This window comes from Cebus imitator, unplaced genomic scaffold (genome assembly GCF_001604975.1).
Source record: "Cebus imitator isolate Cc_AM_T3 unplaced genomic scaffold, Cebus_imitator-1.0 Scaffold82, whole genome shotgun sequence".
Classification (NCBI taxonomy): Eukaryota; Metazoa; Chordata; class Mammalia; order Primates; family Cebidae; genus Cebus; species Cebus imitator.
Genome location: NW_016107397.1, coordinates 3,911,917 through 3,924,965, shown reverse-complemented (window position 1 = coordinate 3,924,965; position 13,049 = coordinate 3,911,917). Strand labels below are relative to the sequence as shown.

The 13,049-nt window shown below is 46.8% G+C and overlaps 1 protein-coding gene across 1 annotated transcript in view; it reads left to right on the top strand.

Moving 5' to 3' along the window:
• STAG3 (stromal antigen 3) overlaps nucleotides 1-4,082 on the top strand; it is a 45,610-nt gene extending 41,528 nt beyond the window's left edge. The window contains exons 30-34 of the mRNA XM_017533617.2: nucleotides 387-558; nucleotides 814-918; nucleotides 1,175-1,256; nucleotides 3,415-3,486; nucleotides 3,692-4,082. Of these exons, the coding sequence (XP_017389106.1) occupies nucleotides 387-558; nucleotides 814-918; nucleotides 1,175-1,256; nucleotides 3,415-3,486; nucleotides 3,692-3,700 (440 nt within the window). The 3' untranslated portion in view covers nucleotides 3,701-4,082. The remainder of the gene's footprint in view (nucleotides 1-386; nucleotides 559-813; nucleotides 919-1,174; nucleotides 1,257-3,414; nucleotides 3,487-3,691) is intronic.
• Nucleotides 4,083-13,049: the final 8,967 nt, after the last annotated feature.

Here is a 13,049-nt window from a genome sequence, read left to right as displayed (position 1 = left end):
TTTAATAGAGATGGGGTTTCTCCATTTTGGTCAGGCTGGTCTCGAACTCCTGACCTCAGGTGATCCACCCACCTCAGCCTCCCAAAGTGCTGGGATTACAGGTGTGAGCCACCACACCTGGCCTCCAACTTGTTTTCTAAGCTGTGTAGTAAGTTTTTCTTGGACGAGCCCTCGCTACAATTCTCTAAGCCTTACTTTTTGGTACATAGGGCTGTGTATTTATTACACAGGGCTCTGCTCATTTGAGGGCAACAGAATGAGGCTGTATAGGTTTTCCATTCTCTTCTTGCTTGACTGTCCCTTACTAAATCCTGGATAAGTCTTGGAAAGAGAAAACGCCTGTGGCAGGCCTTGGCCTGTGGTTAATGTGTGTTTCTGCTTGGCAGGGCCTGCCAAGCCTAACAGAGAAGATATCTCATCCCAGGAAGAAATCCTGCAGCTGAACAGCATCCCGCCCACACCCACCCTCACCTCCACAGCTGTGAAGAGCAGGCAGCCCCCGTGGGGGTTGGAAGAGATGGAAGAAGAAGATGACTCAGAGTTGGACTTTGCCCAGGGGTGAGACCATGGAGGGAATCTGGGTGTCCAGGTTCCCAGTTTGGCATCTGGCTACCTCCATCTTGCTGTTTCTGTTCCATGGTTCCCTGCTGTAGCACTCCCTCATTGTTGGGTTCTTCTTTAATCCTTCTCTATTTTTTAGCTTTAAAATGCATCTCTCCCAACACTAGCTTTTCTCCCCATTAATACCAGCTGTCTTGTGTCTTCTTCTTATTCTTGATTTTTATCCCCTCACTGATCCTGCTTCATTCCCAGCAGTCAGCCCCTCGCAGGCACCCAGAGGTCAAGGTTCTTGGGTCCACAGTCTATCCAGACTCCACACAACCTTTCAGGTCCTGGTCTGGGCAATCAGCTGATGCGGTGAGCTTTCCTCATCATCTCCTGTCTTCACTTCAGATCTGTTGCCCACTGTGAGGGGATTCCTATATCACCCAGTGCCTCTCTGTGGGTGCTTTTGGGGCTTGTTTTAGCCATAGAACACTTCCTGTCAGGATAATGTGGAAACCTACTATGCTGTACTTACTGCTTCCCACTTACCCCACCCCGGGTGTCTCAGAAACTCTCAAGGGTCCTCAAAGAACAGTTTGAAAAGCCTGACTCTTTGTCCCTACATCAGACTCAACCTTATGGAAGAAGACGAGGAAAAACAGTTCGAAATTCAGGATGAGTCAAGTGAAGAATGGCAGGATACAGACATGGTGAGTGGACCACCCTGTCCTTCTCTCTCAAGAACTAGGGGCTGATGTGCCAAAGAGAATCCAGAGTGCTTTCCCTCTCTCCACTCATGATACCTGGTCTCTGAAAGCTGAAAGAATCTAGAGTACAGGAGGAAAGGTTATACGTTGGTTTGGACTTTGCTTGGACTGTACTTTTATTAAAGAATAAGAAAAATCACAAATACCAAAGAAGGTTGCAATAGCACTCTTGCTCCCAATCCCTAAGTATTTATTGTTGCCTCTGAACCTCCTAGGAATTGGAAGGAGTCCTAGTTCTGAAGGTGGGAGGTTATCCAGTCTAGGCGGCAGCCCCTTCAGTGTCTCTCCTCCCAACACATGACCCCCGTCCTCCTCTCCCTACTAGAGGGCTACCCCTCCTTGTCCCTCCCCTCACTCCCCTTCTAACCTAGCTTGTCTGTTTCCCCAGGAGGAAATGCTACTGATGTAGTGGAAAAGCCTGGCATTTGGAGTGTGGTGACCTAAGCACGAGTCCTCAACTCCACGTCAAATTAGCTCTTTACCCCTCCTCACCCTCCATTTTCTCATCTTTATTATTTTATTTATTTATTTATTTATTTTTTTTGAGACGGAGTTTCGCTCTTGTTACCCAGGCTGGAGTGCAATGGCGCGATCTCGGCTCACCGCAACCTCCGCCTCCTGGGTTCAGGCAATTCTCCTGCCTCAGCCTCCCGAGTAGCCAGGACTACAGGCACGTGCCACCATGCCCAGCTAATTTTTTTTTTGTATTTTTTAGTAGAGACGGGATTTCACCATGTTGACCAGGATGGTCTCGATCTCTTGACCTCGTGATCCACCCGCCTCGGCCTCCCAAAGTGCTGGGATTACAGGCGTGAGCCACCGCGCCCGGCCTTCTCATCTTTATTTTTGAATTACTTTTATTTTTTGAGGTCGAGTCTCTGTTGCCCAGGGCTGGAGTGCAGTGGCACAATCTTGGCTTACTGCAACCTCTGCCTCCTGGGCTCAAGTGATTCTGCCTCAGTCTCCCAAGTAGCTGGGATTACAGGTACATGCCTCCACGCCTGCTAATTTTTTGTATTTTTAGTAGATCTGTCGTTTCACCATGTTTGCCAGTCTGGTCTCAAACTCTTGACCTGAAGTGATCCACCTGTCTCAGCCTCCTTAAGTGCTGGAACTGTGTGTTGCCCATTTTCTCATCTTTAAAACTCAGCTGTTAGCCTGTAGGTCTAGCAACTCAGGAGGTGGAGATGAGAGGATCAATAGTCCAAGAATTGGAGTCCAGCCTGGGTAACATAGTAAACCCCTGTCTTAAAAAATTTAACAATTCAAAAATAAATAAAATGGACCTTTTGCATAAAATATAAGGTAAAATCACCTTATAAATGGAAAAAGCCTATGTCAGAGTTCAGGCAATTGTAACAGAATTCTATAGACTGGTATCTTACAAAGAGCAGAAATTCATTTCTCACAGTTCTGAAGGCTGAAGTCCAAGGGTTGGGTTCTGGTGAGGGCTGTTTTCCAGCCTGCTGACTGCTAGCTTCCAGTTGTATCCTCATTCTGGAGGAAAAACAGCAGGCTGCTCTCTGGCCTGGGCTTAGAATGCCATTCATCCATCCATGAGGGCTGCATCCTAATGACCCAGTCACCTCCTAAAGGCTTCATGTCCTAATAGCATCTCACTAGGGGAAGGATTTCAATGTATGGGTTTGCGGGGACACAGACATGCAGTCCATTGCAGGCTATGTATCTTGCTGTTATTCTTCTGTTCTCGTCTCTGCGGGGGAGGGAAAAAGAATGGAATAGAATAGAACAGAACAGGAGAGTCTTGTGCTCAGGAGGATAAACTAAACAATGATACCTTCAAACCAGAGACTAGAGAGCAAGGCTTCTATTAAAATATTATTTCCTAACATCTCAGGAAAAAAACCATTTTCTGGTTCCCAAACCAAAGGCATTTAAGGGACTCAGTCAGCAGGCCAAGAAGCACTCTGCAGTCAGGCCTGATCCTCGTACCCACAATAACTTGTCTCCCAGGAGGTGCTATAGGGGCCTGCTGTGCCCATGGTTATTCTTATGAGGCTGGGAAAGGAACTGGTTTTTTGTTTACAAAATGATAGGAGTATGGAAAGGCCTTCTTGACTTTTAATCTCATTCTCTCTAGCAAGCAAGTACCTACTCTTCCCCCAGGGAGCGCAGGCTGGACCTCTTAGATTCTACAGAGCTGGATATTGAGGTGAGTGTCACCGGAACAGGAGGAGTTATGTCCTTGGGAAATGCTGGCAGGCAACCCATGTACCCATCAAATTGACAGAAAGGCAACATCATGGGGGCGGCCCTTTCAGCTGACTCTGGGGCTTTGAGAGTAACCCAGGGGAGGACGGTCTGTCCTTCGGCCTGTTGCTGTGTCCTGTGTATTCCTTTCATCTTTCTCATTATAGGATTTCTGACATGACTCTTGGCCCCTCCCCAGCTCCACCCCCCACCTCAAGGATGTGACCACTTGGAAAAGGCAAAGAGAAAAGGAGCAAAGTGAAGCATTCCCCCAGGCTTCAGCCCTGGGGTCTGAGGGGAAGGAGTTGAACATTGTTTTTCTAACTTAACCTTTCCTTCTGGTGATGTTGGGGTAGAGAAGCGAGAGACCGTGTCCTCCCTAATGCACTGTGGCCCAGTCCCCTTGCCTTTTTCCTGTTCTCTTTGGAGTGGAGAGGTGTAGCACCTCTCTGTGATTAATAGAAAGAGCCCATAGTTTCCTAGATTTTTGGAACATCTTTTTCAGCCTATTTTGTGTCCTAATGATTTGCTCAATAAACATGTTTGAATCCGCATGTTCCCAAGGTGTGGCTTGAGATTGTTAAACTGTTAGAAGTCAGGTTCTTGGTCTGCCTTGTCCCATGGCCAGTCTATAGGTGTCCCCACACCCTGCAGGTGCTTTGTCTATAGGCTCTCAAGGAAGTGTTGCTTAGTAACTGAGAGGCCAGCTGAGACAGTAAAGATAGGGAGAGATTGGCTGCCCATGAGTAGTTTATGTAATGGCCACAGCCTCTGCAGCAGTGAAAGTTGTGCTGACAGGTGGCAGGGTGGAACAGGACCTTGTGAAACTGCCTGTCTCACCCACACGGGCCAGGCCATGCATCCTGGCAGCCTTCACCCAGGGGTCTTTCTAAAGGAAATTTTATCTTCTCATCCCAAAGATACCTGTCATAATTTGGAATTTGATCAAATCATAGTATCTGAGAGTTAAAAGGAAGCTAAGGAGTTACTCTAAATGTCCAACCCTAAAATCCAAGTGCCAGATGTCACCTTCACTCTTGCCTTCTTCAGCAGTTCTTCATCAAGTTCTGTCAAGACTTGGTGAAGAAAACAGTCTCTGGCCTGTGTCCTCCACCCATTGCCACCATCATCCCTCACCTAGACTGCCACGGTGCACCCTCAGGTCCAGCCTCTTGAAACTCACACAGACTCGTTTGCTCTTGTTTTGCCTTGTGGAGCAGCATAGCACCTCTGTTCTCTCATGTCCCTGTGACAAGCACTATTTGAAGACAGCTGCTGTCATTTTGTACTTTCACTGTTTTCTTCTGTGGTTTAAGGAACACTTCAGCCTCTCTCTTTAGATATAATTTCCATTTCTTCCCATCATGGGCACCTGCTTTAGTGACAAATTCTCACTGTGATCTCCCAGGCCAGACACAGACATCCAGCTAGTGATCTGTGCAGAAAGAGCCATGACTTCCTGGGATCGGGTCACTCAGCCAAGACCACCTAACCCCTCTCATTCCCCCTCCCCGCCCCCCACCTGCCCCTCCCAAGTAAAAGCTAGAAGAAATTGGGTTGTGAGTCTCCTTTGGAAAGGTAGCCCTGGGGGAGTCAGAGCTGGGATGTGGGGTAAGACTAACTCATTGAGAGATCTTTAGCTTATTCAGGTAGAGTAGCTTCAGGGAGCTGGGCATGGTGGCTCAACCCTGTAATCCCAGCACTTTGGGAGGCCAAGGAGGGTGGGTTACCTGAGGTCAGGAGTTTGAAACCAGCCTGACCAACATCAAGAAACCCCGTCTCTACTAAAAATACAAAATTAGGCATGGTGGTGGGTGCCTGTAATCCTAGCTACTTGTGAGGCTGAGGCAGGAGAATTGCTTGAACCCGGAAGTCGGAGGTTGCAGTGAGCCGAAATTACGCCACCACACTCCAGCCTGGGCAACAAGAATGAAACTCTGTCTCCAAAAAAAATAGCTGCAGGGAGAGGAGCCTGTTTTGTGGGAAAACAGTGGGAGAGCTAAGGAGAAGATGTGGAGGTCACTAAGAATCCGGGAGGAGAAAGATTCCTGAGTTACGTAAATAACAACTAAGCTAAGGGTGCTTCACAAGAGCGTAAGAGCACCTCGGGGATTTTGCGTCAATATGGATACCTGTGTACAACCAGGCAGCCCAGTGTGCTAGGTTGAGTCACAGCCTTAGAATCTGTGGGAGTTGAAACCATACTCCCCAAAGCCTTTGACATTGTTTTTTGAGAGGTTGGGTCTAGCTTGTCTCCTGTTGAATATGGGCTTTGTGATGCTTGACGAATAGAAGATAGTAGAAAGGATGCCACGCTAGTTTGTGGGCCCAGATTTTCAGGAAACTGACAGTTTCCATTTCATATCTCTTCCTGTACCTGGGGTCACACTTGGAATTCAGTCACCATCCTGTGAACAGCCCAGCAACCAAAGAAAAAGGCCATGTGTAGGTGTTCCTGTCAGCAGCCCTTGCTCAGGTCCCAGCCAACATCCGCGTTGGCTGCCAGACTCAGTCCAGACAGGAGTCAGATGATTCCAACCTTCCCTGCTTTTCAGTTTTCCCAGCTGAGGTCCAGGCATCAGGGAGCAGAGACAGGCCATCTTTTCTGTGCACTTGCCAAATTTCTGACCATGGAGCCCATGAGCATAATAAGATGGTGGTTGTTTACACTACTCAGTCTGGAGGGGTTTGTTATGTCACCATAGCAACTGGAACAGGGCCTTGGAGTCAAAAGACTCCAAATCTTTGGACATTTCAGTTTTTAAAAATTTGTAAGTTATATAAACATACACTAATTCTTCTATGTTATACACATTTAAAATGTAACAGATGAGTTGATGAAATGTTTTAAAATATTTCATTGGTTAACAGTGCAAAATACCTTTTGCTTTTAAAAGGTTTAGTGAGCAAAGTAAAAAACTATATCTATATCTATCTATCTATCTATCTATCTATCTATCTATCTATATAGATTTTTTTTTTTTGAGTCAGAGTTTTCCTCTTGTTGCCCAGGCTGGTGTATAATGGCACGATCTTGGCTTACCACAACCTCCACTTCCTGGGTACAAGTGATTCTCCTGCCTCAGCATCCCCCAAGTGTCTGGGATTTTAGTGGTGCACCACCACACCCAGCTAATTTTGCATTTTCAGTAGAGACACGGTTTCTCCATGTTGGTCAGGCTGGTCTTGAACTCCCAACCTCAGGTGATCTGCCTGCCTTAGCCTCCCAAAGTGCTGGGATTACAGGTGTGAGACAGTGCCAGACCAAGAAACATTTTTTTAAATCATGGTTCAACATTTTCTGAAGTTCTAGTTGAAAGTTCATTTTATTCTGATACTTAATGACCTTCATAACTGCCAGGAGTACCTCTTCAAAACAGGCAAATCCAAGTGGATTAGGTGCCTCTTTGCAGTTACCGCTTTTTTTAACACATCCAAACCTGCTGAAAATCTTCATCTGAAAGACGTGAACAGATCAGAGAATGATTTCCCAGCGCAGAAAACAGTGTTCTCATGAGGATACTCATTGTCTGGGAGCACAAAACCTGAAGTGCATGAGCTGCAGTGCGTGGTGATGGGCTGCAGGGTTTGTCTCTCTTCCCTCAGGATACTGATCGTATTCCAGGGGAATCAGGACATTAGGATCCTAAGAAGGGCACCAGTGCCACTTACAGTGTTTTTGTCTACACTTGATGCGATACTGTATTTTGTCTTAAAAGGTTAGACTTTTTATTTCTCCTGTACAACGTCAGTGGATATTTTTTGTGCACACCCCCACCCTGACAGGCTCAGCTGTGAAGAGTTTGTGCCAGTGAGCCCCCTGCTGGCTGGGACAGCCCAGGGCTCAGGCTTCTCAGCAGCACCTCCCACTGGCCAGGCCCAGGGCAAGTTGGACAGAGCTGAGAACAGCTCAGGCCACAGGCAGGGAGGCCTCTGCCTGGCCTGATAAGCAGTGCAGAGCAGTGCTTTTCAGAGGCTGGCACTGCTGGGCATTGTCTGTTAATGTTGAATAATTGTTTTAAGATTATTTTCAATAAGGTCTTGCCGTTTTTAACTTGCGCTGTGGCCATGAGCTCTGCCAGAAGTGACTTGTTGGTGCTACCTCCTGAGTTATAAAAGTGAAGAGTTTTTTGTTTGTTTGTTTGTTTGTTTCAGGTTACTGAGAGTCTTCAGTTAATAGGTAAGTCGCCCCATCCTTATAACTCCAGGTGACACTGACTGGGCTTTATGGGATGAAAGAGGAATGTGAGGCTGGGTGCAGTGGTTCACGCCTGTAATCCCAGTACTTTAGGAGGCTGAGGTGGGCGGATCACGAGGTCAGGAGGTCAAGACCATCCTGGCCAACATGGTAAAATTCCATCTCTAATAAAAATACAAAAATTAGCTGAGCATGGTGGTGCATGCCTGTAGTCCAGCTACTTGGTAGGCTGAGACAAGAGAATTGCTTGAACCTGAGAGGCGGAGGTTACAGTGAACCGAGATTGCGCCACTATATTCCAGCCTCAATAAGAATGAGACTCTGTCTCAAAACAAACAAAGGAATGTGTGCTTGGATGATGGGGTGTGGTGGTGAAGGGGCAAAAGTTTTCTTCTCACACATAGACATCATGAGGTTTTCCTTGAGGTCTTTAGAGCCTTCTCTTGTGATGGGATGAAATTCTGAGATCCTAGAAAGGATTCACAAAACGAGTCATCGGTGCAGATTCACCAGTTCACCCCTAGGTGTGTGTGGGATTTGGATGGCAGGGAGAAACAGGCACTGAAGATTTGTGGTCAGGACAGGGCAGAGAAATAATGAAAAGAGTTGAAAACTCACCAAAGGATCAATAAACCCAGGGCATTTAGAGAAGACTTATAGTGTACAAAGGAGCCCAGAACTCTGGGGAAACGTGGAGGAAAATATACTTAATTTGATTCAGTAAGGTAGACCCAGTGAAGGGTTTGGATGGCGGAGGTGGAGTAGCCTCTGTCCCTGAGGTCACATACGAACTTAGCAAGGCAGCTTCACCTGGTGAGAAACCTGGCTTCAGCTCCTGGCTTCTGCTGCTGTTTGCTGTCACAATCTTGTAGTTCAATTTTAATTTTTTAAACAAGGTGTGGAAGAAGGCAGCTTAGCACAATGCTGAATATTATGGGTTCTGGAGTGAAAAGTTTTGTCAGGGTTTAAATTTTGGCTTCACTGTCTAGGCTTTTCACCCCAGGCAACTTATTTCACACATAAAGTGAGTGCTAAGTATGCAGCTGATGTACATGCATCAGTGAGAATGGGTTTAGCACATAGTATACACTGAGACGCCACCTCACATTAGCTGTATTCATAAAGGATAAGCTATAATTAAAGGATAAGCTATTATTAAAGTTACAGAGGAACAAAAGTGGCTCTTTTCACAACATTTAAAACATACATGTAAAAATAAATGCAGCAGTTACAAGTCTTACTCTACAAACTCAGATGAGCAGAAATATAACTTTATTTTACTTCTATAATTTCAAGCTCTTTTTCTGCCCAGGTGAGAAAATTTAACTCCTGAGTCTTCTGGCTTGCTTCCTTTTCCCTAAGGCTGTGTCAAATCCAAAGCATTCAGGGGAGGCAGGAGGCCTCTAGTTCTCTGTCAAAAATATTTTGGATTTTTATAGCCATTTATCTTTCTCTGTGGTGAGACTAGGCCTTCCAGGACCCTGTGTTTTGGCCCCAGGAATTGAGGCCATGCGAATCAGCTGCCTGGGTTCCTGTCTGCAGTGGGCTGCATGGGCCTACAGAAGAACAGGGCTGCTCAGGGCTGAGCTGTTTGCTGCCCAGAACCAAGGCTAGGATGAGGAGCTCAGACTCTTCCAGTGGAAGCAGTGCTAGGACTGAGATAGCCGCCCTTGAAGAGGGGACATTGACGTCAGTTGATCTGCCTGGGAAGGTGTTGTAGAGATGAACTTGTGTCATTGCATCTTCCACACAAGCCATAAAGAAAGCTAATCCTGATGTCCTGGTGAGAAGGCACCAGACTCAAGGAATGTTTCATGTCACAGGATGGTCATAGCCTGCACGGGGCCATGAGCCAGGCCAGGCCTGAGTAGAGTGCTGCCTCTGCAATCACTGACTTCATCCTCTCAATTACTCTGTGGAACAGACACTATTGCCCCAGTTGGAATCCTGCTGCTTTGGGAAGTTGCTCTGTTAAGCTTGCAGAGCTATGAAATTGTGATGCTATTTCAAACCTATGAGGGCCTAATTCTACAGACTGACCACAGGGTCTGTTTCACACGACAGCAGGACTTGGCCTGGGGTTGCAGAGATTTCATCAAAGAACATCCAGCAGGAGATGGCCATTGTGAAACCTGTCTCATTTTGCGTCCTGGCTGAAAGTGGAATGCAGGGCTTAGATTGCCAAGCTTGGCAATTATTTGTGGCTCTGCAGTTCACATTCTGGAGAATGTTCAGGAATATTCAAAAAGTTCTGAGAATAAGGGCCCTCACATATATCAGAACACAAAAGCATTCCAGTTAGGACTTCGTGATACTGAAACTAGAATAAGCAACCCAATGGATAGACTATGAAAGAGAATCCAGATATAGACCTATGTTTAAGAATTTATGACCAAGGTGGCATTTTGAAACAGTAGGGAAGGAGCCCAACAGCAAATGGTCTGGGGATACCTGGCCCTCCACCCAAGATGTCACACAGCCTTTTAACACCACCTCCAAAGTAAAGTTCATGGCCTAAGAAACTGTAGAGTTATGCATAAAAACAAAGCCATAAAAATATTTTCATAATCTTAGCCTTCCTAAGCAATACATAAAAACCAGAAATGATAATGTTAAAGATCAAGCCTCATGAAAATTCAAACAAGGAGGGGAATGGAAGGACCTGGCCAAAGGAGAACTTGGTGTTCTTTGTTGTTTGAAGCTCACACAACAAGAATTTAGGGGATAATGTGATTTAAAACATTGAAAAAGATATTGAAAATGGTGGGTAGTCAGCTTTGTACCATGGCTTTTAAATCCCTCAGTAAGTTCTGGGCTCCCCTTATTGAGGTGAATAAAAGAGATGCTTCCTCCAGGGCTCAGTGTCCGCCTGTGAAAATGCCCCCAGGGTTGCTGAAAACCCAGCTGGGAGGCCACCTGCAATCCTGTGATGATGATTCCAGAAGGAAGTGGGTACTCTGAGGCAGCTTCCTGGAGGTGGTGGGATTTTATATCCTTCTTACAAAGTAGGATTTCAGCAGGTGATGTAGGGAAGTTTAAATTTTTTCCCTGAAGGTTTGATAATCTGAGTCTATGAAATAAACGTAAAACACATTAACAGGATAAAACTGGCTTAAAAATTTTTATTACATGCAGACACATGCACAAGAGTCAAAATATATAAAAAAAGAAATAGCCAGATGGTTGACACTTTTATAACTATATTGAAATTACAGAAATAATAGGAGCCCAGAGCACAGCAAGATAGGTTAAGAGAAAGGGAGAGGAGAGACTTGGCTAGCAAAGGTCTGCAGGTGACACCTCACAGCTGGTACTCTGTGGAGCCTGTGGTAAGCAAGTCTTTCAGACCCTTAAAGGGGTCCGCCTCTCAGTTTGTCTTTCCTAGATCCAGACACGGGGACTGCAGAGGAAGGCTGTATGCATCCGCTGTCTACCCCACGGTCTCTGAAGAGGCACATCTCCCCAACTGAAGACCACGTAGCAGGCCCACAGCTGCCCAAGATCCTCTGAACAGCCATCCCAAAATATGGCAAAGCAGCCTATTCTGAGGTTAAATATTGTGGTTTCTTTCAGCGGGAGGCAAAGGTCTTCTGGACTCAGGAGGTGGATGTGCATTATTTTCACGTGTCCTAGGTGCTCTGCAGCTATGCTGGCCAGGCCACCCTGAGGTGAGTCTGCTCTGCACCAGTCTCACACCTTGCCCGGGGGACGGTAGTGGAGACAGCAGTAAAAGCAGGTCTGTAAAATCAGTAAAGGCTGTAAAAGCAGGTCTGAGGCAGCTGTGGAGATCAGTACAGGGGGCCTGGGTGATGGGCAAAATGTGGCGAGAATGCTGGGAGCCGTGGGTGACCGGCTGCAAGCATAGGCACCGTGAGGGCCACTATGGGCTGCAGGGTGTGGATGGGGGGACACAGTTTGCCCCAGAGACCAAATTGGTTTGTGGCGACACCACAGAATTTTTATTTTGTATTTTTTAAATTTTTTTTTTTGAGACAGAGTTTCACTCTTGTTACCCAGGCTGGAGGGCAATGGCGCAATCTCGGCTCACCGCAACCTCCGCCTCCTGGGTTCAGGCAATTCTCCTGCCTCAGCCTCCTGAGTAGCTGGGATTACAGGCACGTGCCACCATGCCCAGCTAATTTTTTGTATTTTTAGTAGAGACGGGGTTTCACCATGTTGACCAGGATGGTCTCGATCTCTTGACCTCATGATCCACCCGCCTCGGCCTCCCAAAGTGCTGGGATTACAGGCGTGAGCCACCACGCCTGGCCTTAAATTTTTAATTATTTTTGAGATGGGGTCTCACTCTTGCCCACACTCAAGTGTAGTGGTGTGATCTTGGCTCACTGCAACCTCTGCCTCCCAGGCTCAAGCGATCCTTCCGCTTCAGCCTCCCAAGTAACTGGGACTACAGGCGAAAGCCACCACACCGACTAGTGTTTATTTTTTGTAGAGGCAGGGTCTCACTGTGTTGCCCAGGCTGGTCTCAAACTCCTGGGCTCAAGTGATCCACCCCTCTCAACCTCCTGAAGTGCTGGGATTACAGTTGTGATCTACCATATCCAGCCAGCACCACAAGATTAAGCAGACATGATGAGTCTTTGACACAGGGGCAAGCCAGGGCCCAGAGAGATGACTTAGGACAGGGCTGACTTTTCAGTCCTTACCACCTTCCTTAGGGACGCCGTGCACCCCTCACAGCTGGGTTCTCAACCACCTGTGCCACCTTGCCTTGTCACACCCTGGACGAGATCAACCTCAAGACAGTACCCTGGGCTCTCACTGGACCCTGGATTCAGGCTTACAGCACACAAACCAAACTGATCCCTAGAAAGGGTCACCTGTCGCTGCCTAGCAGCATTCTGGTCAGTTTGCAACCTCAAAGTGACATAAGCAGGGAAGCAATTCAGAGCAACATTTATTTATTTATCAAGACAGGTTCTCTGTCACCCAGGCTGGAGTGTACTAGTGCAGTCATGGTTCACTGCAACCTCTACCTTCTGGGCTTAAGCGTTCCTCCCACCTCAGCCTTCCAAATAGTTGAGACTACAGGCACCCGCCACCATGACTGGCTAATTTTTTTTTTTTTTTTTTTTTTTTTTTTTAGAGATGGTGTCTCACCACGTTGCCCAGGCTGGTCTTGAACTCCTGGACTCAAGCAATCTGTCCATCTAGGCCTCCTAAAGTGCTGGCCTCTCATTCTCTGTCTGTGTACACCTCGCAGCAAGGGCCAGCCTGTTTCCTCCTGGTCACTTCCAAATCTTACCCTTTTTTTTTTAACCAACTCTCAGCTGAAATCTTCCTACTTTTAATTAAACTCACAGGTA